The sequence below is a fragment of the Falco punctatus genome (genome assembly GCF_963210335.1).
Source record: "Falco punctatus genome assembly, chromosome: 1".
NCBI classification, from domain to species: Eukaryota; Metazoa; Chordata; class Aves; order Falconiformes; family Falconidae; genus Falco; species Falco punctatus.
Window position 1 is genome coordinate 57,093,140 of NC_137580.1, and position 27,990 is coordinate 57,121,129.

General features: G+C 36.6%; 1 protein-coding gene across 2 annotated transcripts in view; it reads right to left on the reverse strand.

Annotated features, from left to right (window-relative positions):
• Positions 1 to 246: 246 nt before the first annotated feature.
• Positions 247 to 27,990, reverse strand: part of NFXL1 (nuclear transcription factor, X-box binding like 1) — a 47,620-nt gene continuing 19,876 nt past the window's right edge. For both annotated transcript variants that reach the window (XM_080403967.1, XM_080403968.1), the window contains exons 15-22: positions 27,615 to 27,636; positions 21,572 to 21,712; positions 18,952 to 19,118; positions 18,121 to 18,190; positions 10,801 to 10,905; positions 9,522 to 9,608; positions 5,857 to 5,910; positions 247 to 1,003 (exon numbers count right to left, since the gene is read on the reverse strand). In XM_080403967.1, coding sequence (XP_080260093.1) covers positions 830 to 1,003; positions 5,857 to 5,910; positions 9,522 to 9,608; positions 10,801 to 10,905; positions 18,121 to 18,190; positions 18,952 to 19,118; positions 21,572 to 21,712; positions 27,615 to 27,636 — 820 coding nt within the window. In that variant the 3' untranslated portion in view covers positions 247 to 829. The remainder of the gene's footprint in view (positions 1,004 to 5,856; positions 5,911 to 9,521; positions 9,609 to 10,800; positions 10,906 to 18,120; positions 18,191 to 18,951; positions 19,119 to 21,571; positions 21,713 to 27,614; positions 27,637 to 27,990) is intronic.

A 27,990-nucleotide genomic window follows, 5' to 3' on the forward strand; every position in this document is an offset into this window, starting at 1 on the left:
ATTTTTACCTATATAAATAGTCAAGTGACGCTCTAAGTTCAATTTCAAATTGCTTTTCTGCCACTGGCAACGGGGGCAGTGATAAGAACACACCCCTGCACCCTGAAACTACTTTGTATCTATGTTCTGCATATGCATCTGCTCACTAAGTGAAGTTTTCAATTGGTTTGATTTTTGAGGAAATAAGAGTGCGTGCATGTGTGTGTGCCTCTGTGTGTGAACAACCAGAAAACAAACCCCAGTCTATAAGGAGGCCCATTTTATTGTTTGTGATACAGTTGACTTGAAGGACAGTTCACATTTCCTTTTTCTGAACAAAGTTCTGACATGAGGCCCCAGAATACTCAAATCTAAGTGATCTGAAGTTCCCCGTTAGCTGTTGTAATTAAAACTGACATTAAGCACAGAAATTGTGTAATACAATATAAAGACTAGCATAAGAATACTAATCTTCAATAAACCACTAAATTGATTTTACAGGAAACATTCAATAAAGTATTTATACTAAGCTATTTTTAATATTATGAAATGGAGACAAGGAAAAGCAACACAACATATTAATAGAAGAGATGTTAACGGATCTCAGTCAGACGAACTATATCAGCACTTCAGCATAGACTAAAATCTACTATTACTTTCAGTGTCTGAAATTAGTTTTGTGATATAATAACACAAAAGGTGACATCTCTTCCCTCCTCTCCATTTTTCTTGACAAACAGTATACCTATATAATCTATGCATATTGAGTTTTGTTACACACAGACTAACATTCTAGGAATAATAGCTACCTAAAACCCAGCTGCTGAGGTATATTAAATATTGAGTTGTTTCAGTCGTTGTAGACCATAAGCCATGCAACCATCACAACAGCAACTCCGAACATTGGCAGCATAATGAGGTTCTTGTATTTTTGCCATGATGATTGTTCAACTTCTACTTCATCCTTTCTTTTTTTATTCTTTCTTCGCCCTTTTAATCTGTTTTCAAAAGCTTCCAGTTCAGCCTAGATGAAGAAAACCAGACGCATTTGACATTTATGTCAGAATTAAAAACCAAGAAAACTTGCAGATTTTAAATAACATTCCCCAAACCCATTTTATAAAAATAACTGGCAGCCAGCGGAAGTTATGCATCTCTTGCAGATGAGGTGGTAGCACTATATCCCATGGTTACAAAGCACTGCTTCCAACTATTAAACCATTGTTTAGTTTCCTATAAAAAACATTGCCAGTAACACAACCAACATTAGATTTTTAACTCAGCCTGAATACGTTAAGCCAAAATGAGATTTTTATTTCCATTATGTTAAAAATACATTATTTTTCCTATTAAAGAAAAGCACTTGTATTTAAACTATTACAATAATGTATATAAGAGCATACACTGAAATCTTCAAAGACCTCTTCCCCCGTAATAAGGATGTGCTCTCTGCTAAAAATAAACAAAACCATAATCTATCGTCTTTCCCCCAATTCTTTATATTTTGCACACTCAGCTAAATTTTAGATTAATAGCTATAATCGTAGATATGCACAAAAAATTTCCATTTGTTAAGTGTTGTAACTTAATACTTAGTCACTCATACATAGACCACAGTAGGTATATAGCATCCTTCAAAAGGAAGCACACGCCCTTAATCCCAAATATGAAGAAAAGCGACTGGAAAAATAAGAATGCCAAGCTCCCATCCAGAACACCAGTTTCAGGGCGATGCCTGGAATGAACAGCAGGATCCTCTGATCCCTGTTCCTCATCCCCCTCCACATCCTTTTAAAAGGTTATCAAGGTACAGACAAAACTTATTTTAGGGTACAAAGCTGAAATAAAACTAATTCGGCAGCTTGGAACAAAGAGTGTGAGACTGGGATGAGGTTCCAACAAGAGGCCATCTAATTGACTGGAAAATCAGAAAAGATGCTTTAAAGAAGACTTGAGATAGACTAAAACCAAAGTCCAACGATTATCTGGATTTTTGGGTAGAGATGTCAGCTACCAGAGACAGCATGGGACAAGGAGCTAGGGAGCAGAAAGACTAGGTGAAATGAAAGAGAGTGGAGAGATGGGAGCAGCAGAGCACAGCAAGCTGGGACTGCCTCTGCAACAGGCACAAGATTGAGCTGAAGCAGCGAAAATGTGGAGAGCGAACAGAGATGAAGCCTGGCCATGAGAGGAAATAAATCTACATGACTACTACTGCAGTGCTGCCAGGAAGAGAGGGACTAAGACAATAAGGTAGGTGCATTAAAGAAACAATAATAAGACTGTTTTGGGAAATGGGCAGAGTAGTCCAGTAAATATAATTTTCCTTTGGAACTGAAAATTGCCTGATGTCTGGTTTTCCTCCACTGACAGCAAACATTTGTCAGTTTCACAAAGTGGATCTCACTTCCCTTCTTGTGCCACATACCACTGTTCACGGGAGAAAGGGACCCGTTTTGATGTCTATTCCTTTGTACTTAATAAAGGCAGAAATTGTTGGCACTTCTCTGACAATATGGGAGAAACGTTCAGATAAAGTTCCACAGCCAGCTATTTGAAACAAGATTACTTTCAACTACCTAATCCTCCTTTAGAAAAGCAAAGTATTTTAATGAAACGTTTTTTCAAAATCCAGAATCTGGAGGCAAGTACAGAGTTCCCTTCAAGGTTTTATAGATAACATGGCAGTATTTCCTTTTACACAGACACTAAAGAAAATTTAGGGTTATTATATACTTGTGATCTCTAAGTTTTGAAAGCAGAGTGCTTCATGAATTGCAGTAATCTGAATTAAAATACAGGGCTCCAACAATTATGTAACAGGTACTGAATTGCTTTCCTAGTGATCTTTATAAAACCCCAGCTAAAAATAAATACATCATAAAAAAACCAAAACACAGAATGAAAAAAGGTTCGTGGGCACAGAATGAGAAAGAAGCCATCACTATCCTTGAAAAGCTACCTACGGATTTTATGTAACTGTCATCATTCCCAAAGTGTCACCTCAATGATTTCTGAACAATAAAGTATGGTTGTGCCCAGTTTTCAAACTACCTTAATTTTTCAAGCTAAACAAGCTCAAGCTTTCCAATTAGAGTAAGAACTTATTTGTGTATACACAAATTAAAAGTAAACCAAAATGCATTTATTTAAACTGCATACTCAAAATAATTTGATGCCAGATGATGATGAGTTAACTGTTTCTCAGGTACTGAATTTTGCTCCTTCATGTGTTATTCTCTATACTTTCCCTGCAGCAAAAGTAGCAGCAGCTCCATGGGAAAATGTAGCTAAATGAACACAAGTAGCAGGGGCTATATAGACACAAAGTGTGTATCCTGAAATTGCAGGTCTTGTATTTTACAGGGGAGTGGCAGGCACGCTTGACTTTTGTAACTTCTAAAGAGCTGTTAAAAAAAAAAATTCTAAGAAAAAAAAGGAAATGAAATCTTTCATACAACTCTCAAACTACAACTCAAATTTGAGACCTCAATGTTCAGTATTTAAACTCTTGATTATTACCAATTCGCTCAAAAATGTAACCAAATCTTTTACACCAGAGTGGGACAGAAAGAGAGCTTGGTCTGAATCGTTAAATAATCAAAGCACTGATCTTTTTTCCACCTCTGGCAATTGGGAAAACCCTGGGCTCACAGGGTGCCTCTGAGTTAGAAGCAGAGAGGAAGTTTGGCTGCTAGGACCATGACAAGAAGCCTAACCAAGCCATTTCCTTTCCACTAAGAAACAAATAATCCCATCTGCAAATGATATTAGCAGAAGCTGCTACCAGATATAGCAAATACCAAAATACAAATGCACAGACTTGCCAGAGAACTAATTTGTATATTCATATTTAATGAAGTATTAATCAAAACAGGTCTCATGAAGCTGAACAGATGAACTGTCTATATAAAAAGCACTAATGATATCAGGAAGGCGGTCCAAGATGCAAACTTTTGTCAGAAGGGAGTATACTCAACAAATATATACTCTTAATGTGACCTGACACCCTACGATAGTGATGTCCTCCAAACTGCATCACCAGATGGCAGATTATGAGATCAAACCAGAAGGGAATCAATTTTAGATAAAAGGCTGCAGTAGCTGAGGTTAGTGCTTGCGTGCAAAATCTAAAGCCTGTTTATTAGTTACTGTTGTCCTACTGTTTGCTACTGTGCTATGTAAGTGCCCACTCTTAATTAACCTTTTGGTAGGCTTGGTTATGTATAGATGAAGTTTTCTATCCCTGAACAGAAGCTGCATCCATCACAAAACACGTACACAGAAGCAGTTGCCATATATTGCACCAGGGTACTGGCTGGACTGTGAGACTTCAGCGAATGTAGAAGTAGAAAGCAACGGTGGCATGACTGCAGAGAGAAATCACTGCTGAAGTATCAAGCTAAAATTAATGTCGCACACTGTGCTGGTGGAGTGAATCCGCTAGAGTTTCAGAACAACCTCATTACCAAGACTTTACAAACGGGACTATTAAGTTAAGTGATTTTGAGGCAGCAACCATTAGTAACTGGGATGCCTTCTGGAATGCATGAACACACTACTGGTGCAATACAAACACCAGCAACTTTGAATTTCTAGTGCTAGAATTGTAAGCGTGTTCTTTACAGGTGTAAATATCCATTAGTGCACTTCAATACTTAGCTTGTAGTTATCAGTTACAGATTACCTCCACCTAACAAAATGGTTCAGACATCTCTATGCAAGCAACACTTCCTGACCTATGTCCCAGAACTAGCATTTCCAAGGTCAACTTAGAGAACAATAATTAGATGAGCCGTCTATGAGTTGTACGAGGGAATATGTGATCAGTACTGTACACAGCTGAGGCACGAACGTAACAATACACAATGAAGATGTTCACAAAACAGTGCCTGGTCCCCTGCACACCAGGTACATAACTGCATGCTTCTCCTGCACAATGAGCTGACAGCACTCCCCTTTGAAAAACAAAAGCAGGCCTTGCTAGGGCATTGATTCACAGATGTAGTGCTTTACAAAAAGTCTCTAGGCAATTAATCAAAGCATGCATAACAGAAGTTGTGACCCATAGAGAAATTGTCTATCCTATTGAGACTGGGAAAATGGTAAAAGAGGATTGGGTCTGTGGAGTAAGCCTCCCATGTCTCCCAAGCAGAGCCAGTGCTCTTCAGATAAAAACAGCGTGACATGCAGGTGAAGACACAAGCACAACCCAATACATAACTGTTGTGATAATGGAGTAAAAGGAGAGTTGGAAAGCACATGATAGACTCAGAATATGATTTGGCGTCCAACGCTCAGGCACAGGCATATACGTACTTGAACTGGTTGGAAGGAGTGCATTAAGGCTGTAGCCCCCAGATGAAAAACCTGCCCTAGCCATTACCACCAACCAAGCTTACAGTTATTGCCTGAAATACGATTAGTATTAGTGTCTCCAGGCAGCTGGCACAGAAGCTTCTTGGATTACAATGCCGAAAACATACGCTCACCAACAAGAGCAATTACAGGAAATACATGTTCTTCCAAGCTTGGCCCAATATTTAAATCTCTAAGGAGGCCATTCAGCAATTATGTGGGGTTTACACATTACAAAGTGTTCAATTAAAATAAGAGTACTCAGCATTTAAAAAATAAGCTACACTAATCTTACATTACTATGATTGTGTATAAACTGATTAATTATTGTTTTGCATAAAATTATGAAAATTGTTTAGGAAAATGTGGGCTTTTAACCATCGTAAATCATTCACAGCATACATCTTAGAGCAAGGTAACAGCAGACAGGAATGACTGTGCATTAGTTCCATGTAAATTAAATGATCTACTAACAAGAACAAGGTGGGGAGGAAGCAGGTGAGGAAGAAAGGCTGATACCTGTTGTCTTCGTTTCTCTTCTTCAATAGCAGCTTTGGCTTCTGCCTCTTTTATCTGTACAGACATACAAAGTGATAAGTAACTGTTGTGAACAGCAGCTAAACCTGTTTTCTTATAGAGTCATAATTACTCCTATAGAACAGTTCTCAGCAAAAGTGAACAAAGCCTCCATCAAGTGAGCTCTTAATTTTATTGAGATGACAAAATATCCTCAGAAATAGCTGCAATGGAATGTATAATGAATGCTACAAGGTTATAAATTGAACTTCTGACTTCAACTTGACAAGCTCAACCAGCAAATATAAAACCTAAAAAGAATAGTTTGTTCACAAACCACCAGGAAAATTCCTAAAGACAGTTATTCTAAGTTTCCGACAACTTTATCCTCAAACTCAGTACACTTTACACATAAAGGTAATGCCTGTATGTAATTTACACACGTTTCATTCTGAGCACTTTAAATATTCCCTGACTACTACAGCAAAAGGAAACCTCTACATTTGTACAGAATACAGCATACATTGGATAATGCATAACCAAACTGCTTTAAAGCTCTTGCTGTAATGCAAACAAAATGTAATTAAAAAAGCTCCACCATCAGAAAGTCATATGAAAAGAAGTCACACAAGTTACAATTAATAATTCTATATAAATGTTTTGTAGTGTTCAAGAAAGCAAATTAAATGCTAGAAATTATCAAGAAAAGAATGGCAGAGAAAGGAATGCCAGTATGTGAACACATGACACTTGAATCTTTGCTCCTACATTCAGTTTTGGTCCTGCAGTAACAAGAGAATGTAAAGCCTGAACATGTACAAAAGACAACAGGATGGAGTGGCTTCCATCTAAAGAGATGCATTATTAGGATTCATTAGGTGACTACCAGGGCACAAAATCCTAAAGACTGTGAAGATATCAAATAGGGACAAAACATCAATAATTTTTTCATAATATAAAAACAAAGGCAAAAATGAAATTACCAGGAGGCTGGTTAATAACAGCAGGAATACTGTGTGGGAGCATTTGGCTAAATCTAGAAATTCAGTACTACAGGACATTTATAGATGCCAAAAGTTTATGTTGACTGAAAAACAATTAGGCATGCTAACAGGAGATAAATCCAAAGACCATTAAACACCAAGACACTAGCTCAATCTCTAAAATTCCCATAGCCAGAGATCACTACGTTAATAGCAGTAACAGGAAGAGCAGAGCACACTGGGGAAGTATGTGTGTCTGCTTTCTTGTATACATCTCTTGGACCATTAGCATTGCAGCCACTGAATCATCAGACCTTAGAAAAGTTCAATGTAAAAATCTCTAACTTTAAATGAAAAACAGTCTTGGTAGTACTAACTGGATGATTTGCATACTAACAGTGACAATCACTGAACATGGTTTGCGCAGGTGGAACATGTTCCAAACAATTTGCTGTTCAAGAGCTTTTGATGACTAAGGATAAAGCACAGTAGCCCACGCTAGTAGCTCAAACAGTAGCTCAAACAGGGTGCACCGAGGACAGGGTGAGTAGAACAGTCCTATTTGCAGGTTTTCATATCAATTTTTAAAATTGCTAAACCATGTATCAGATAAAAGCATTACTGAGAATTTCATTAATTAATTAATTCTCAATGACACAATGGCAGAGTCTCTCTTTAGAAAAGTGTGTAAGACCTTTTCAGCCACGCACATCTGATATTGGAAGTCTGGTGTGGAAAAACACACACAACCAGCCTCCTGGTATTTCACTGCCATCTAACGGCTGAACTTCAGTTCTGAAAGAAAAAGTGACCCACAAATGTGGAAAAAAGCAGAAGAGATTCTTTTTACACTGGTGTAGTCATATTTGTATAAGATACATACATATAATATACATAGGTAGAGGGAAGCTTAACCATCACAGTATGGGAAAAATTTCTAGAACTATTTCTTTAATAACATGTACAGTAAAAGATTCATTCAGTTCCTCAGAAGTGCATACTCATCAGGTGCTCAACATCAAGAGTTTTATTAAGAGTTAACACACTGTTTTTGGAAATTGATGGTTTTGCAACTGTGCAAACTAAATTGTCCTTGTAAATGTCTGCAGTTTTTAATAGGCTTCTTCCAGTCTTGACACATTAAACAGTAATTGAAATTACTGTCAATGGCTAAAAGAAGACAGATTTCAATTAGATATTAGGAATAAATTCTTTACTGTGAGGGTGGTGAGACACTGGAACCGGTTGCCCAGAGCAGCTGTGGATGCCCCATCCCTGGCAGTGTTCAAGGCCAGGCTGGATGGGGCTTTGAGCAGCCTGGCCTAGTGGAAAGTGTCCCTGCCCATGGCAGGGGGGTTGGAACTACATGCTCTTTAAGGTCCCTTCCGACCCAAACCATTCTGCAATTCTCTAATAAAGTGCATATAATAGGAGATCATTCTAGTATGTCATTGACAAGTCAACACAGGATACAAAAAGGTGCCTGATAAGAATTTAAACAGAACTTTGTAACTTCATATAAAAAACCCCAAACAAATCCATGCTCTTCTGTGAGGAAGAAGGTACACATAGCTAGGTTATGCCATACAGTACATCTGTGGCATTGCTTATAGTAGAAACTTGTAGTCATTTACTCGTTACGTTAGGCCACTCCTTCCCGTGGATTACAAAGTCAGTGGTGAGAAACAGGAACTAGTATCTGCTGACACCGCACTGCTCCACACTGAGACATGCTGTTGTGTCCCAGTTCATGCAGTCTCTCGCCAATTCACCTTGCTTTACTGCACTCCATGCGCTATGAACTTATCTTCACACTCTTACTGGAACTGTTTGTTACAGTTGGGATTTTCTAAAGGCATATCCCAAGAGTCTTAGCATTTGACCACCTGCTTGCAAAGTTGCAGGATTTGGTCTATGTGGTACTTGAGAGCTTGCCAACCAATCCTGAAAAACTGAGCAGAAGCTGACAGTCGGCTTTACCTACTGATTTTTTGGTTTGTACATTTACCACATCTAATACTTAACTAAAAAAACCTAAGCAAGTTATACACCAATTCTTTTTGTTTATGTTTTAGTAAAAGGCTTATAAGAGTGCGGTTGATATTCTGTCTCGGGGGGACAGCATGCAGCAATTTCTTTACTTCATAAAACAGCAGAACTAGAGAGAATTCACATTTAGAGCAGGCTAAAAAGTATACTGTAACTGCTGCAAACTCTCCATTCTTCTGGTACAGGCAACTGTATGTGTATCTAACAGTGTGACAGAATTACACTCCTTGTGCTGGACAGGTTGAGCATTCAATGGCTACCAGACTTTCACTGGAAAAGCAGATGTAAATGCCCCGTGAAGTGACCTTGCCCAAATCCTACAGCACTAATCATCAGCATCACTGATCACTTGTTTTCAGTGGAAGAAGAAAGAAACAGTTCTAACAAAAAAAAGAGAGTAACAGAATATTGTTTTAACATAGCATTTCACCACGTTAATTAATACTGTCTACAAACACTGTAATTCTCCCCACTAAGCCAAATGCAAGTCTGAAAAAGTAGCTGCTATTAAACAGTACACCTGTTTATGTTGTTGCATTTTTCCCTGGTATTGCCTTGAAAAATAATTCCGTGTTCATTTTTTCCTACTTTTCTTGAAGCACTGAGAAGAAATTATAGCTACAACGGATACATTACCTCTGATGCTTTCCGTTTCATTTCCTTGCATAACGCATCACATTCCAGTGAAACTTGGCCATCTTGTATCTTGCTGCACTGTATTTCCTGTTAAGTATAATTTGAGTCTTTTATAATCCCTTCCCTATATTAGTTATGTCTATTTCTTTATAAAAGTAATTATAAAAGATTCTTATTTAGTAAAACATTGGTTACCCAGAAAGCAAAGCTAACAATTAAATGTTATTTGAACCTGTAATTACGTATTAACTTGTCCTTTTCTCTTTTTCTTCTTTCTGATAAGCTAAGCTGAAAGCAAGAATAAACCAAGTAGCCCAGTTGAAATTCCCCTCTCTTCTCTTTTTTCACTTTCTGCCTAAGAAAAAGTAAGATAACCTTCGAGCTACCATTCAGAGTCTCAGTAATTTCATGTACATTCTCTTAAGTGGCTGAGATGACAGGGCAAGGTCTGGTCATGGGGGGGAAAAAATTCTCACACTTCTTCCCCTCCTCCCCTTAATATTGAAGAGAAATAAATAAATACAAAAATGTGGTTATTTGTAAGCAGACTTCAGTTTGAAGCACTTGTTTTGTACATGTCATCCTTTCTCCTGCTGAACACCCCACCTGCAAGACATTTCTTGGAGAAGCTGAGAACTCTGGGGAACTGCAGCCTGATTGGAAGGCTCAGAAGTTAACTGGGTCCAGAAAAATACTTTACGCACCTTTAATTAAGCCAAATAATGATTTTTTTCATTAAGTCATTATTACTTGCCAAGCCTTAACATCAATTGCTGTTCTTCCTCTCATAATACTTCGGTTGTAACAAGCTTCTTATGTTACTTTGTCCTTTATCTTTGTTAGAAGGTAAGGATGCTGATGCCTGTACTTGCTTTTAGGTTTGCAGAGAACTGTAATCAATTATTCCAGTTAGGGATTCACAACATCTGTGCTTGTTCCAACTTATGCAATTATAAACTTTCCCAATATCATCAGAAAAACTGATTTTTCTTCTCAAATCACCCCAGCTCATCTGATTATTCTCCCAATGGAGCTACAAAAATTGGAAGTGTGCTGGAAGATAAAGCTATTGGTAAGTCAAGCAGCTAACATATTTTAGAACTAACAGGATTTTATATTCTCCAGTGGGTCTTCTGATACTGCAGCCCAGATCTTCAACTGATGTGAACTGTTATAGCTCTGCTAGAGTAACTGGACCTATTCTAATCCACAACAGAGATAATCCGTCCATAGAAGCCTAGGAACGCGCAAAGAACAAAATTGTAACTTAGAAATTTACCTTTTTCAGTCTTTTACAGAGACATCGGAGTTTAACCTTCTGGCTGCAGTTCAGAGGACAGCTACCTGAATGGCAAATCTCTTTACACCGGTGACCACAGGGCAACTATAAAGAACAAAACACATAAACAAAACTCCTACATGAATGAAAGATTGTAAAATTACAAAGAATATATGAACTGGTTTTATTTCAGACATAGCAGCCTAACAGAAAACTCATTTCAGCCTACCAATTTTTCCACTTTTTGAAATAGTTGATTATTTTTTTTGCAAAGATTTGCTTGTTATTTACCATATTTAGTTTCCTGCAGAATGATTTATCTTTTATTGACATAGCTTGATTAAGAACCAATTTCTCCTTTTAAATATTTCAAGAACAGTCATCCACACAGTAATTAATACAGCAATTACCCTAGCTATCTGTATGTTGCGGGAATATAAGTAAATAAGGTAAAAAAAACCTGAAAGATCAGAGTCAGCCAAAAAAAAAAAAAAAAAGGCAAAAATCAGAAGCAAAAATATCACAAAAGAAAATTTTGCAAGAATCTCCTGAACTATGCAAAAGTCAAATAAAGGTCACCACTATTCTTATAACCTCCAAAACAATTTCACAAAAACCTAAATGTCTGCATTTGGCAGATTATCCCATTTCTGCCATCTGAGAAAGAAAGACTTGAATTGAGATACTAATTTAAATACGCTGACTGATAGGAATGTATCTGTGCTCCCAGCATTATATTAGATAAAAAAATTACAAGAAACCAACATTTTTTCGCTTACTGCTAAGAACTTGGCTGAAAATATCCTTTACTCATACACATGCCCATAAGATATCTCCACAATAACAATTTTTTTTTCAATTACATAACCCAAACAATATACACAAATACATACCCAAAGGTGGAATCTCAACTACGACATCTAATCAATTTATTTATAGAGGTAGCTTTAAATTCCCAAACTATTTAAAGTAGCACTGGATAGTGTTCTTTATTAAAAGCCAAATTTCACTCTTTGCTCTCATCAAGGGATTAACACAGCCTGGAAAATGCTCTAAGATATACAATTTTAAGATACGTTAAAAATTTAAAATCTATACATACTACATCACCCACAAGAGTGAGAATATTATATAAGATAATTATAAAGCTCAGGTGTATACAATTCTTGTTGATTAGCAGATTGGGATTCTCAGAAGTCCATTGGAACTGGCTCAATGTCTGTGAGCTAGTATCATGAAACATGGTCACCATTTCAGCACATTTGACACTAGAAGGACTAGAAGAAACCTCTAGAGTCACGACGTTTAGTCCTGAAGTCCAGTCCACCTAAAGGCAGGCACCTCCTATGATTCCTCTAGGATGGGACAACGCCTTACCACAAAAATAGTCCCCCATTCTACCATTTCACTAAGGAGATTGTTGCAGAAGCTCATTGCAAAGTGCATGAGCTTTTCTTTTTACATTCCATCCATTTGTCCTAGCCAGTCTAACCCCCTTAGTTCTTATCCTCATATTGAAATATTTCTCTACTGTCCTTTCATAAAAGGCTGTTTATTCCCATAGTATACCCTTCATCGAATTTCAACCAGCTTAAATCAATGACTCTTGATTACAGTACTCAGAACTGCATGCAATGCTCCAAATGACATCTCAGCAGGAAGGACTTCATACAATGCCTTAATTGCACTTTATTCTTAATAGAATATCTTCCCCAATACATCTTCAGTTCTTATTTGCATTTCTCTCCAGCTAATCATGTGTGACAATAAGAATTCCTGCTGTTTCCTGGGAGCTTATTATTAGCCATGACATGCATGCTCTTACTTTTTTTTTTGTATCTAATAACATGCCTCAAATACACGTGTTCTGCAGATGCACTTCCTCAATTGTTATGTGCTGACAACACTCCACACATCTTCATCAGAAAATTCCAATGTTTTTTAGTGCCAAGGTCACTAGTGAAAACAATGCAAGGTCAGGAGTCAATCCAGTCCTTGGGAAAACCTCCTTGTTAACATCTCTTGCTCCAACTTTTCATTTAGTTTTGTTGTCAGTTTGGTTTTTTTTTTTTTTTTTTTTTTTTTTTTTTTTTTTTTTTTGGGGGGGGTGTCAGGTAGCTTTTTAAAAAACAATAAAATACAAGCAGTTGTTTCCTTTAGCCTGCTTTTATCCTTGTATTGACACTCTTCTGTATCTGAAATAGATATTCACTAAGTGCCATTGACTCCTTTGTTCTGCCAAAGCCTTATACAGCAGATCTAATCTATTCACTTTATCGGGGGGGGGGGGGGGGGGGGGGGGAGAGCAATATAGGTTTGTTCAGACACAACTGATCATCAGTAAATCTCACATTTTGCCTCATTTTGAAAAGGTGAGGGGAGAAACTTGTCTTTAAGCCTTGTATGCTGAGATCAGACTACCAGCCAGAACACAAGAGTTCTAATGGCTGAGTCTGCTCACTAGCGGCCATAATCTTTGCAAAACCAATTTGCTACTGCACAACCTCTATGCAGTAAGAGGGCTTTTCTCCTGGCTCTCTGCCCAAAAGCATCACACACAATAATGCAATTTAGTCTCATCAGCAAATTATCTCATGCTGGCCAGAAGAATCCACTGCTAGAACTACTACTTCCAGCTTAGTCTTCCATACTAATTGGGCACATTTACATTAAGTGTCAAAGCCCAGTCTTGTAACTGACATATCAGAGCTGCAAATTCAAGACAGGAGCCCTCATCTCAACCTCCAGGTGCTACTGCAATAAAATTCTTACATTACTTATCATTAGAGCAAAATTTGCAAAGCACAGAATCAGGTTTAATCCAATACTGAAACCCAAAACTACACATTTAGTTCTCTGCATAGAGCTACACAGTTCACATCCTCAGGGATGCGGACAAGAATGAAGCTGGCAGTGTAACTTTCTTTTTACTCCTTCCAGTGCAAAAACAACATAAAAAAAATAAATCAAGAAAAGCAGTGAAATGGAAAACAACATTTCCCCATCATCTCAGAAAGCAAAAGCAATCCTACTGCTGTTTTGCTGGATAAATAATGCAGCGGGAAAGGATTATTATTTCTTTTTGCTTGTTTTTAAGTGTCCATGCTGAGCCACTTGGCGCTAAAACAGAAAGCATGTGCCCCTTTAGATCTTTTTTACCATACAAGATCTCTTGTCAAAAGCTCATGGACTAAAGCCTGTTCATTTTGGGCTTTATGTTTGGCATGGCAAGGCCTTTAAAAGAAAGGGATTTAACCCACAGCTCTGAAAACAAAATAAAATCCTACAAGTATTTTCCCCTAGGCAATGTATCTAAATCTTCACATGATATCTGATGATGATAAAACCCATCAACGTTCATGGAGGCTTAACTGGTCTCCACTGGAAGTTAAGAAATACAACCTGTTAATACACACCTGATAATAAAGAAAACAGCACTTTTGAGCAGCCACTCCAAAAGCTAAGTACAAAAGATAAGTTTATCATTTCCAAACAAAGGGGCAAACACTTCAGTTTAAAGGATGGCCCGGCTTCCAGAGATCTCATTAAAACCTCCACTGCTTAAGTCAGACATTGAGAAAAATCCTCTCACTATGGACCAAAGACGTACATTTGCTTTTAAAATTAAATTTTTGCAACCCACATACATTTTCAAGGTGTGTTTACAGAATTAAATTTTATTTCCAGAATGCTTAATTAATTTCATTTATTAAAAAAATATACACATACTCTTACAATTTATGACATTGTCTTTACTGCACTATGTTAAAATAGGTTTGTCACAACGGAGTCCCATATTTCACAGCAAGAGAGTAGCAGAGTGCACAGTAAAAGTACAAAGCATGGTTATTTTGTCAAATAATACTAATTACACAGAATAAAGTATTAAACCCAGATCCACAAATATGATATGAATACATATGCGGTGAAAACTGATAGACTGTTAAAATGTCTATGTAAGTAAGAATTGTCCCAAAACATCTGCAAACGCGATCATAAGAATTTAATCACCCCTGATTAAAAAAAAGTTAAATTTCCTTCAACAGGATATTTTGTTATTGCTACCCAACAAGAGAGAGCTTTTTAATTGAAGCATCTAATCTAACAGCTGTGTCAATAGCAAAGACTTTGCTTCTCCCTAAAGCAGAAAGGAAATTTGAGCTGTATTAAATAATACCAGAAGTAATTTTTGTAGTTTTATACTGCCATAGCAAAACCAAAGGCATGAAACCTTTCAAGACTTTCCAGTTCGTGTTGATTTTTTCAAGGCACCAGACAATGTAATTGATTTTCATATTCCCCAGATGTACCATGCTACCTGTAATTCAAATACAGTAGCATACTGTCTACCACAATTTCCATTAACCAAAAAGCAAAACATCTCAAAATACTGTATTCTATTGAACCTAAGCTGCACTATGCTAGGCTTGGTGGAGGAACAGTGCACACTGATTTTTAGCCAAAAGCATCTTTACTGAGTTCTGCTAATGACCCAAGGTCAGCTTCTGACATAAAATAAGAAAATTCTCGTAAAACACTAATTTGAAATTTACTTGACGTTGCCAGGACTACACACAAAACACTTCCAATTTAGTTTTGGGCAGACATATTTGATTTGTAAACTTTAAATGTTCTAAATTCGGCAGTCTTATCCACCTTCTCTTTTGGCCAAGTTTTTTTGAAGTTATTGTCATGAGGACACCTCAATGGGTTTGATCTGTATTTGCTGAGGAGGGGTGGGGGTAGTGGCAGTGGCAGGGTGATGTCTGTTAAGGCAGCTCCTTCAAATTGTGTTTATCAGCGATTCCTTTAAAAGAGAACTATCAGTACAATTTGTATTGTGATACAGCTAGCCAATTTTCGCAAAGTTGCAGACAAATATTGTAGTCTTATGGAACAGAAAAAAATATCCCTAGCATTGCTCAATATTTAGAGAAACATGAACAATTTTTTTTAGAAAACAAAACAACAAAACCCAAACCCCATACAGTACATACGATGTTACCAGAACAGGATCTGAGGAAGGGAAGATGAACTGTAACACAAAAACAGGCACTACCTGAACCAGGACTGTACTAACAGCTGTATGTTTCATGAAAGCCAGTAAGAGCTAGAGCTAGAATCACCGGAATGGAAAACCATGCTATTCTTACATCATCGCCCACACTAAAAAGATTCTCTGGATAGCAGAAGCTGTATAAAAACTTATTTTTCAAGGCAGCTATAGGAACAAAAATTTTAGAGTTAAATAGAAGCTTTATACAACTAAAGTGGACTCCATCATCCTCAGCTTGCTTTCACATCCCACTGAATTAAGTTTAAAAACCCATCATCTGTGAAACAGGACAATTTTGAACTGCAAACTGGAATTCAGGACCACTACTAGCTAGATTTTAAATCCCAGACTGAGTCTTGGGAATCTGTCCAGAAAAATCACAACAGTTAATCAAAGATTAGATGAAGGGAAGGGAAGAGAGAAATCTTTGAAGAGAATCTGAAGTACAGGAACACATAGTTCATGTTAAAAGATTATAAGCACTCTTGAAAATAAAGAGGAGGAAGTCTTGTAGCAAATACAACCAAAGTAACACAGAGGGAAATGAAAGGACAAAATTAAGAGGTAAATGGACAATGAAATAATATCCAAAAGTGTTCCCCCGCCAGGAAGAGTGCTTTCAGACATCCAGATGAGAAAATTGTGAAAGGCACATTCATTTACAGAAAAAAAGATATCAGAAAGGCATCTACAAGGGCAAAAACCAGAAGATACAATTAGGCACAGCACAGAGCACAACTTTCCTGTTGGGGTTAACATAGTCTTGTCTGAAAAACAGAGGAACAGAGACTGTTGGGAAACAAGCAGGAATCCTATGAATTTTTGCATTTACTCAAAATAAAAATAAGTTTTGTAACAATGTCAAGGATTCAATTTTGATACTTCTGACACTGGAAAAATGAAACAAAAGAAAAATTCTGAACCTATGTCAATTAGGTTGAGGCAGAATTCAGAACTACAAGAGACGAGGTAAGACAACAGGAATCTAGAGGACATCGTAGGTAAACCAGCCTAAGTGAACAGAGTGGAATCAGGGAAGGAGAATTGATTGAATCAAATTATTTACGAGTGCCAGCTAAATACTAGGTAAGACAAAAACTCAACTACACAGGGAAAGGCCAAACCAGAACAACTACATAGTAAGTGATTATGAGATAAAATACTTTCTTCAGTACAAGTACTTATTGCAGGGAAGGAGAATTTCTCAGAAATTCTGGCAAGTTTAGCAGTGGAAACACTTTCCAAAATATTACTGACTGTTCCTGTTTTTCCACTTCATAGATTTTCTAACCCTACAGTGTAGTGAAGAAAGGACTGTTACTCTCACAGCAGCTAATGACAACTAAAGAACAAATATACAATAATAAGTAATGCATGGATTTCCAAAAGTACACAAGCAGCACCTAACAGCAGCACTGGGAGGGACCAAGGAAGAAGTCACTCTGCCCACCCCTCATGCCAGTTGTGGATAATACTGCTACAAGACAAATCCTGAAATGTGTCTAAACATCTCTGAGGAAAATTTGCATCTTTTCTTATGAAAAAAGCTCCAACCGGTTCTTCCCCTGCTCCACATGCTTCACTACTCAGAAGTGGTATTTAACGTGAATCTTCCTTACTGATGCCTACATACAATGGCTCATAGTCTAAGCATCATGCAGTGATATTATTATTCTCTTCTTTACAGCAACGCTTTACATATACCCAGATACAGTAGAAAGATTAACTTGCTTGTCTTCTATTTCACACTATTTAACATGTATTTTATTAACACAGCAGGGCATTATTAACTCATCTCACTTAAGTATAACATACTTCCCCACCCCAAATTGTTGCACAGACAGGGATTACTAGACCTGCACTTAGATGAGAACAATCACAACCACAATTCTCAGTATTTTTCCTAATCAAACAGTATCCCATTATTTTGGAGATATAAATTCAAGACCAGATTTTAACCACGTTAGAGGACATACTCTTCCACATTCAACCCCATCTGCATGCTTAAACATTTAAGCCATTAATGCCTTGAAGACAAATCTCTGATCCTTCAATATAACCTCCTAATTTGACAGCAAGACATTAATAACTGTCCTCAGAGTACAGTTCACTAGCACTTCGCATCTGTCATTTAGCATATTCAAGTAGACTAAGCTGTAGCTTGCTTGGCCTATGATACTGTATCAAAAACCTTGCAAAGAAGTAAAACCTGCAAAACTCCACACATCCATCCAATCAAGTATTTCTTTGTTAATATGGCTTACCTCTTTTGGACACTGATTTTTGCAGGAAATAAGAAGCTCCTTTTCTTTTACATCAGCACATGTCAGTTTTCTGTAAAAGAAAAGATGTATTTGTGATAAATTCCAAATTAAAACCAGCAAAAGTCAATAGAAGTAGGGTATATTTTAAATATATCTCACTGTAAAGAAAAGTGGGCTCATTGGTCCACATCCTGTGGGACTAATATACATGACACTTATGGATAACACAAATTTAGACAATTTGAGGTGCTTTAAAGAAAATGTGCAAAGAACACACATGGGTGTAATTAATTTAATGTTTTCAGAGCAATATGCAAAGGATAATGCTTAAATCCACAAGTCCCACCTTACATTTAGTAAAGCCTAGCTCGCCCTCTATTCACACACACACAGATGACTATACAGAAGTATAAATGGTTACTAAGAAGTTTTCCAATTCAAACAGCTAGAGTTTGAATGACATTAATTGTAAAGACCTTTTACACTAACGACATTAATTCTGATTCTTGTTATAAAAAGCTTCTTTACATACTGCAGAAGAAGCACATATAGATCAAACATTATGTAGATTACTGTATTTGCATAATTTAAAATATTAACGTATTATAAATCCAGTTCTGCTCATGAGATTCCATGCATTTATGATTTTAGCAGTAATATCGAACAAAACCAATGAAAAAACTTAACCAGAAAACCTCCATTATATTAAAAATTATAACCTTCAAGAGACACTTTATAACTTGCCATAAGAATAGCTCCCATCCCGACATTTCAAATGGTTTCCAGTTAGTAACATTCAAATGAAAAGTTGGGTTCAGGTCTGACACTTACAAGCATTCAATATACAGTATTGATAGTTTGCAGTGACACTTTATTTTAAGCATCTGGAGACATGATGGGCAATCCCCAGGATGACAGGGCAAAACACATCGGTGAGGGCAGCCAGAGGGACGGGGCTTGGTACACTCCTCTTCACACTGCAAACATTCTGGACCTGCCTAACAAAATAAAAACAAAATATTAAAGAAAGTGCCAAACAATTGTTTGTTAGATACCATTAACAAGCTTTTATAGAGAAGAAAGAGTTGTGGTGGTTTTGCTAAGGAAGTCCAGCTGTTCAGTAAGATATCCCTCAAGCAAAAATAATTATATATGCTTTTAAAAGAAAAGCAGAAATGCCAGTCTTTGTCAGTCAAAGAGACAGAGTTCTTTTTGCTTCCTGGGCATAAAAGGACCTTTTAATATTAGTGTTTTGGAAAACTGCCATTAAGCCAGTTAATTCTCTATGGAAAACTGTTAGAAAAAGAAGTGATTTCATATTCAGAACTAATTTTTCCTACCCACCATGTTATCATAAAACTTTAGTCATGGCATACTACTCTGTAATACAGGGACAAGGAGGTTTGTTTGCTTCTTTTTAAGAAGCAAACTTTAAGTCATTCCATTTCCATACATGTACAATATTTTGTATAAACTTCCAAAAAGTATTAGCTTAGGTATATGCTGGGAGCTGCTAAGGCATTGCTTCTGCTCCACATACTACACAAAGTCTACAACAACTGTAGTGTCATTCTCATTGCAGGTGACACAACTGACATCAGTACAACATGATGGACATCAGCACAGTAAATTAAACTCCATTTCTACTCATATTCTTACCATAACTCATCCAGAATCCCAGTCTGCAAATACGCACAGACAGATTGACATGGTTTATCAACTAAACCTACACAGCACAGTATTTTAAGGCTTGCTATCACATTCAAATGCTCAGTTTCACAGAAGTCAGTCAGAGTAAAGCCAATTATCCAATAACGAAGCTACACAATGCCTTCCCAAAAGAACTAATTCCATCCCAGCATTTCACCTTATGCTACTCAAAATAAGGACATAAGAATTTCAGGGTTTAATACAGTTTCCCCTGATATTCTTCCAATCCCCTTTTCTTCTGCTTCTACAATTGAACAATTTTTGCTGAAGTTTGAAAAGGAACCTTTGTACAATGATTGTTTATAAAACCTAACCTCAAGAATTCACATCTAAAAGACAAGAGCAACTGAAAGCATTTAGAAAACTGTGATATAAAATTTAACAGCAGGTAAAAGCAAACAGCTGACCTTTCTACAACATTTTCTAGCACAACATGCAGAATAAACTTAAATTCCAGACAGAAAATCGCTACTCAGACAAAATCAAGAAATTTAATCAGGACTTTTCTGACTACACCTGCAATTTTGTCTATCAAAACAACAGAACAAAAGCTCTAAAGGTCAAAGCCAACTTGAGTTCATAAAAATTCAAACAAAATTGGAAAATGAAATTTACCCATACTTCACATGTACATAGACTCCTGTTTTCTGAAAATGTGTTGCCTCATTCAAAATGGAGCTAGGAATAATCCTTACACACTCACATTTTAATTGGTTTAACTGAAGCAGTAGGCAGACAGCCTCTGATAGTCATAAATGGAGATGTCAAAACTGTCACTGTTGGTATTTACTGATGTCACTATTACTGCAGGTTATACTGTTCCACAAGTTGCTCTAAGAGCTCATACTCGTCAGACAACAGTTTCACAAACACCAATAGAACAATATAGTAACTGCAATATAGACAGTTCTTAGATGACAACACCACTTCTAGGACTGGAATCCACAGGGATACGATCCTATTTAAGTTAAAATGTAACATTTATGTTTTGTACCCAACTGAATGCTGGCTCAGTTTTCTAAATGCCCAGAGAGACCATATTGCAATTTTTTCTAAAGTAATGCTTTCAAAGCTTAAAATGCTGTTTTCCTCCAAATCATGACTTTCAAACCACAAGCTACATGCTTTTGACTGCTCAAAACTAGAACAAATTTCAGCTTTGTACTTACTCGTATTTTTGTTTCATATTATCTTCAGCAACTAAAACCTCCAGCTTCTTAACCACATAAATTGAGTTTCTAGTTGACACTGATAAACAGGAATGTATCAACTCAGTGCTTTAAGAAGTCTTCACCTATTCTGAAACATTTCCAGTGCGCTCTCCGACAGATTTCTTACCCTCCTCAACACATTTACAGCTCTCCTCTGGAAAGTTTCCCCAGTAGATTGCAAGTGCATTTGTAGACAGGGATTATCAGCAGTTCACTTGATCTCGACAGTTACAAAGACTGACTTTAACGACTTGTCAAGAAATAAGGTTTTGATGAAAAAGTAACGTATGTCATCCTAAACCAAAAAGGTATAGCATTTGCAAAATACATATTATCATCTCAGTTTTTTAGTCTAAAGAAGTATAGATTAGCTACATGTCACAGCATCAATGGGAACAGAACACGTGCAAGTCTCCCACTGGAACCTGGAATAGATCCTGTGCCTTTCTGTTGCCAATTCTTTATTTTCCAGTTAAAATCGAAGACAATGTATAAAATACACAAATACAAAAGCTAGGAAATAAACCTACCTTCTTTCCATCTGCACTACTGTTCAATTTAGTAACGTGATGACATTCTTTCATACAGGTGTGATTTTGACAATCAAGAAGCCGCCCACAAAACCTTTTACATGAGTAGGGATTTGCAGAGTGACAGGGTAATGGAGTAACCTAGAAGTTAAAAATTAATAAATACAAATATGCAGATAATGTATATATACACACATTGCACATGTGTACCGTGATATCTTATCTATCTATATACACCCACTATACATATATACACACACAAAGAGGAACTGCATCATTACAGAGAATGTTTGGTTCTCGAGTATCTTTGTTAAAAGAAGAAAAGCAGTGCAATGTCTATTTGACTTTTTTGTTTAATAGACTTTAGGTTCCCATCCCAATATAACCACACATTTGTTTCGCACTGATTATACCAGGTAAAAAAGCCCACTTTTTTAATTAAACAACCTAACTTATGCAAAAGGTGGGGTTTTTTTAAACAGACTATTACATTCTCAAATACTTTAGTGTGATTTATTCCTTCTTTCTGAATTACATTCGTGCCTTGCATTAAAGGTTTCTAAACTGCTTTACAGTTACTGCAGAAGACTGTTATAGTTTGATTTCACAGGCTTAACTGTGTTACGGTCACCATAAACCCAAAACATTTTACAGTTCTGTAGACAGAAAACAACCTGCCAGTCAGAAATTCTATAAACCAAATACTGACTATATCAAATATAACTCCCAGGATTGGGAAGGGGAAGAAAAAATGGCTCTATTGACAGGACTAAGATTTTAATGTCTTATGATATATTTGTGCTTTCTAATTTGAGGTTAACATTCCAGTTAACAGAGCTTTGTAGTACTATTCAGAGCACCTATTTAGAAGCCTTTAATCTTCATTGGTACTGAAACAGTATAAACTTCTAACTTGGTTAACTAGGTTACTTTCCTAAAGTTGAATAGTACAAATCTCTCAACATCACAAGTATTAGAGGAAACTCACTGTTCCCATCTTCCAACCATTATATAATTATTCACATGAAAAAGAATCAGTTTTGTGATGCTGTCAAAAAAATTGTGGTTTTTTTTTTAATTTCATGATCACTTCACAGATGAAACCAGAAACTATTTGTGATGTTATTACACAAGAGGCTAATATGACATAACTGACTTTGACTAGAGTAAGGGTGTGATTATGTGTTACAGCTTAAGTTGACTGAACAGCTTTGCACTATGCCTTTTCCTTTTCTCCCAACTCTACAGTCCTAACCGTACACTCCTACCACTTAATTTGAACAAGTCTCACCACACATCTGTCTTTAGAGCAAGACAACTCAACTAATCAAAATGGACAAAAAGGAATTAGTAGAAAAAAAGTTCCTTGTCTTTTGCTAGGTTTGCAAGTGTATTGACTATAAAACCAGGTGAGCGCTGGAACTGAAACGAGGGAAGAGGGGGCAGTCCCTCACAGGGCAGTGAGGGACGTTCTCCCTTCAGCACTGTCCATGTTGATTTCCCTCAATCTTAAAGCAAAAATATACAATGTAGCATTTGAATCCACTGACCTATAGAAATGCTTTCTGGGCTTCACCTCAAAAAAAATCTGTACTCCACATCAAGTCATTACAAAATCCAATTCATTCACAAGACTTCTGAACTCCTCATCCTGACCCACCGAGACTCTGTGAACCAAAGCAGTCTGCATGGCCGGCTGAATATCAGGCATGGAATACACAGGAGAAAACCCTGAAGCCATCATGTCCAACTACTCTTACATCCCTATGTTAGAGCTGACGCTCATTACGCTGGCTAAAGCACTAATACAACCATCGTAAGTAGTCTGAATGCCTGGCTCATACCACACCCTGCAAACACACTACAACTCAGCCTCTGATGGCTTATGCTTCTGGTGACCAAAGGAACAAAAGCCAGCAATAGGCCTACAAAAATGAGGGTCTGAAGAATAGTTCTATACCCAGTGAACACACCACCAGTTACCGAAGGTTTTATCATTCTTAATATCCTACCCCTTCTCATCCTCCTCCTTCCTCACAGTCGCAACTTCCTTTCAGTAGCAATGTAAGTAGTAAAGGAATGCTGGAAGATAGAAGAATGAAAAAAACAGGTGTACCAAGCATTACAATCTACCTCTGCCCACTCCTCTACCTTTCCTTGCTCCCCCACTGCCACTTAATTTTTTATGACTACCGGTTCTTCGGTGGCTCAGGCAGTGACAAGCAGATCAGGGCAGTAACAGCATGTTAGCGCTATGGCTGCACAGTTCAATAATGCTGATGAGACTTCTTTTAACCAGGAGTTAGTCTTCCGTCATATAGGGACACAAGCTCTAGCTCCAGCTAAAGTGAATTAACAGAAGCACATAGGCAGAAGTGGAGCATCCATTGCAGTAGCATCCCTCAAGCACACTGGATGAGATGCAATGTTGAATAAAGCAAAGGGCACTGAAGGAAGCACACAAGCCAGCAAGACAACAGTGGCAGTTTTCAGATGGCTGACTGCGGAGAGCATCCCAGCCCTCTGGCTGCATCCAGCATAGCTCCAGTTTGCCCCTCTCACTGACTTACTAGAGTCCAATAAAATTGTCTTCTGGAATCAATTGATATCATAGCCAAAATAAAAGAATTTCAATTAATTTAAACCTACATTACATTTTCAAATTTTGTTTCCATTTCTTGACAAGTCAGTATGCTTGGATTTATTACTAATATCCATAAAGACAAAGCAGAGAAAAGGGTTACTTTCTATAGTTGGAACGCATTTCTGAAATGGCTAAATGGAGGTCTCTACTCTTGCTACAAATATGAATATCAAAGCCACCACAAACCCCAGGAAGTTGACGAGCTGAAGAATAAAGAATGCAGATGAGAACCAGAAGTATTTTATGAAAGCTGATTGGAAAAAAGAAAACAAGGAGGCATCATTTTCAGACCACAGGTCTTCTACAGGATAAGGAAAGGAAGGCAAGGCAAAAAGGACAAGACAACTTTCAGAAGCTTTCCAGCACGTCTCCTAAATGCATAAAAGCAACTAACAGATAAATCAATTGGGATATGAAAATAGAAAGCAAGTACAATAGGGCAGCAAAATTTTGGAAACATTTATAAGATATTCAGCCATAAAAGATGAATCCCATTAAGTTTTACATAAGTTTTAACCTAGAGACAGAGTAATAGCCTCCCTCCTATAAATGAACCACAGCTTAAAAAAAACCCTAGAATAATGAAACATAACTTTAAATTCCTACCAGGAAAAAAAAAAAGAAAAGCAGCATTCTATCTGCCCGAGAACAGCATGACTGAAATTACAGGATATTCAAAATACTCATCAAGGAAACAAAACCAGAATGTTTCCCTTCCCCTAAAACTTTTAATGAAATGAAGCAACTACAAGAGAAATAAATGCAGCAGATTAATTAATACCATATCCAGTTAGGATTTCTTTCTTCTCATTGATCTTGTATGGGCTTTAATGTTTTCCCACAAACACAGATTTTGAATACAAATATTAGCTCTTATAATTTGATTTAAAAGAGCATATGTATGCTACTGCTATGAAATGCCAATGCTTATAGCAGTTCAAAGGAAAAGTAAAACATCAAGTTTTCATTTTGGGGTGGCAGCAGCTGTTGATGATAGGTGATTTTTCTTACTTACAACTTGAAACAAAATTGACAGCTACTTTTAAGCACCTACAAATCAAAGAAGTTATTAAAAAGGCAGCTGCACACTGTAGCTAAAATAAATCTTATTTTAAACATCATGTTGAATCATACTTCCATTGAACACAGACTTTATATAATTATACCACCTGAAAAGTAGTTTTAAGTCTGTTGGTTCAAGTGATTGATTGCGTGTTCAAAATACCCAAAGACATGTAAGAGCTCGAATTAAATCAATCCCTTAAAACTACTTTTTAAACTAAATGCCAAAGTGAAATTAAAAAAGAAAGCAAGACACACAAAACCCAACAAACCAACCAACTCCAATACCTACACAAATGAAAATTACTGTCCAAGCAAAAATGTAAAGACAGTACAATTATTTATCATATAACTTCTAAACTGTTTGCTTTCATTCACTCTTCTCATTGTCTGCAGGCATCCCAGTAAAATATAAGACAACTTTATAACTCATTTAATTCCTAGTTTGTTTCTTTTATACCTCCTCCATTATAGTTCTGCTATACCTTCTATACCTCCTCCATAACAGTCCAACGTAAGTAGTAATATAGTACAGCGATGAGCCCCCTCTTCACAGCAAAACTTTGCTTGAGAAAATTGCTACTTTCATCACTTGTGAAAAGTTCGTATTTCCTAGTGAAAATCCCCTCACGGGCTGGAACCTACTACAGGAGGGAAGTGTTCGTAAACACGTACAAATGTTTTCTCTTGTTAACAAAAGTAGTTTGAGGTGAGAAAGAACCAATATGGCTATAAAACACTGAATAGACATGACATTTTTTTCTTCTTTTTAGAGATATCAGGAATAACAAAAAAATGTACAATGCATATAAATACACTGTAAACACCCTCTCTCACACACACATTTAACAAATCATTCTTTTCCTTGACTGCTATCAAAAATCTCGAAGATTAGGGCACTTCATTCCACTCCAGAAACCACTAAACTTCAGCAGGAAGGAAGCACTGCACTCTGCTGGCTGAGAGAAGGAACGTTTAATCTAGAATATCATATAACATCAATAAATCTTAATAATTAAATTTAGGTATAGACTCCATGGGATTGTGCCCTATTTTCTACACTAACCCATAAAGAAAACATGGCCCAAAACCATTGACTGATTCTGCTAAGACTAGTGTGCAAAGGAGAATGTTTTTTTTTTCCCAATTATTCTGAAATTAGTAGCTATAAATATGTAGTAATTGGAACCATTTTCTCTAATAAGAGCAGCCATCCTGTCCTCTGTTATGGGGAGGGATATATACTTCACAACCATGTACATCTGAACAGTACCAAACCCAGTAACATCATCTAGAGCAAGTTATATATTTTGGTCAATTGACCACAGCTTATATTTTGTTTATACATAAATTCATGGAAGCTGTACTGCAGATACATAAATGTGAACAACATTTTTAGATGTTGCCACCACATAATCAAGCTACCATTACAACACATACCAAAAGATTATTAAAGAAGGTCAAAGAATAAAAAAAGAGGGGATGCGTCTTTAAATATTTAAAGTGTTTTCTAGAATTTTTTACTTGCTTAAAATGAAACTAGGTTTGTTATAGTATTGTTAGCTGCATTTTGATAGTGAACTTGTGTCACTTACTAGTAGACAAAGCTGTAATAGCAACAGTGGTTTTTTAAATAGTAGTTTAGCAATCATCTCTTAAAAATCAAGAAAAATGAATTGATCTTAAATTTCATAACTTTTAGAAATTACTGTGAACAATGATAGTTATTTAGCTTCAAGTGTCAATTAGATTTTCTTCTCATGACAGCCAAAACTGACAATGACTTCATCCAAAACTGGAGAAGGCTACACATCAAAAAGACAAGATAACAACTAACATTGAAGAAGTTTCTACTATATTGTCTAATTCCATCCATGCACGCTTAGATCCATGTCACGTAAGAACTTTCCTGCAGGACTCTATACTCCTTATCCTTTTAAAAAAGACACAGCAGTTTCCAGAACTGAGAAAAGTTATGTGACGGAGTGAATAATAACTGTAGAATGACAGGGAAAAAAATCCCAGAACTATATAATGAAAAAAGACCACCCACTCCAAAAAAATTTAAACACTATTTAAACAACTTCAAGAATACACAAATAGCTTCATACATCTTGAGTTTAAATTTCTGTCCAAGAATTCTAAAAAGTCAAGTAGTTTTATATATTCTCCAAAAAGGAACTAAAATACTTTCTTATATGTAAGCCCTTATAAAATACTTCATTGATTTTAAAATATAAACCCCCCATATAACATTTTTCTTTAATATTTTTATTTAGACTGACAAAGTGAGATATCCTTTATATTTCACTTTAAAAGGCAGTTTCCGTGACTCACCTCATGCTGCCCAAGACACTCCCTGTTAAAGAGAGAAAAATCAGAGATTCAGAAAACATGTATTTCTTTAATACAGGACTTAAATCAGTGACTGCCTTTTACACAAAAATAATACATTCTATTTTTAAAAAGTGCAAACTAAGAGAAAATCATATATCTATGCAGATCAATACTTTCTTTATCAACAGTTGTTTGGATTGCTGTATTTTATGACTGCAGTTCCAACGTGTTTCATGTGCAGATTACTTACAGTTGATTATGCAATTAATAATTTTTGTTTTTAAAAATTACCTGAAATGCTTTCAGATATCTTCTCCTTTGGCTCTACTAATATATCACTTCATATTTTTCAGTTATTTCAGAAAACTATCTAGTC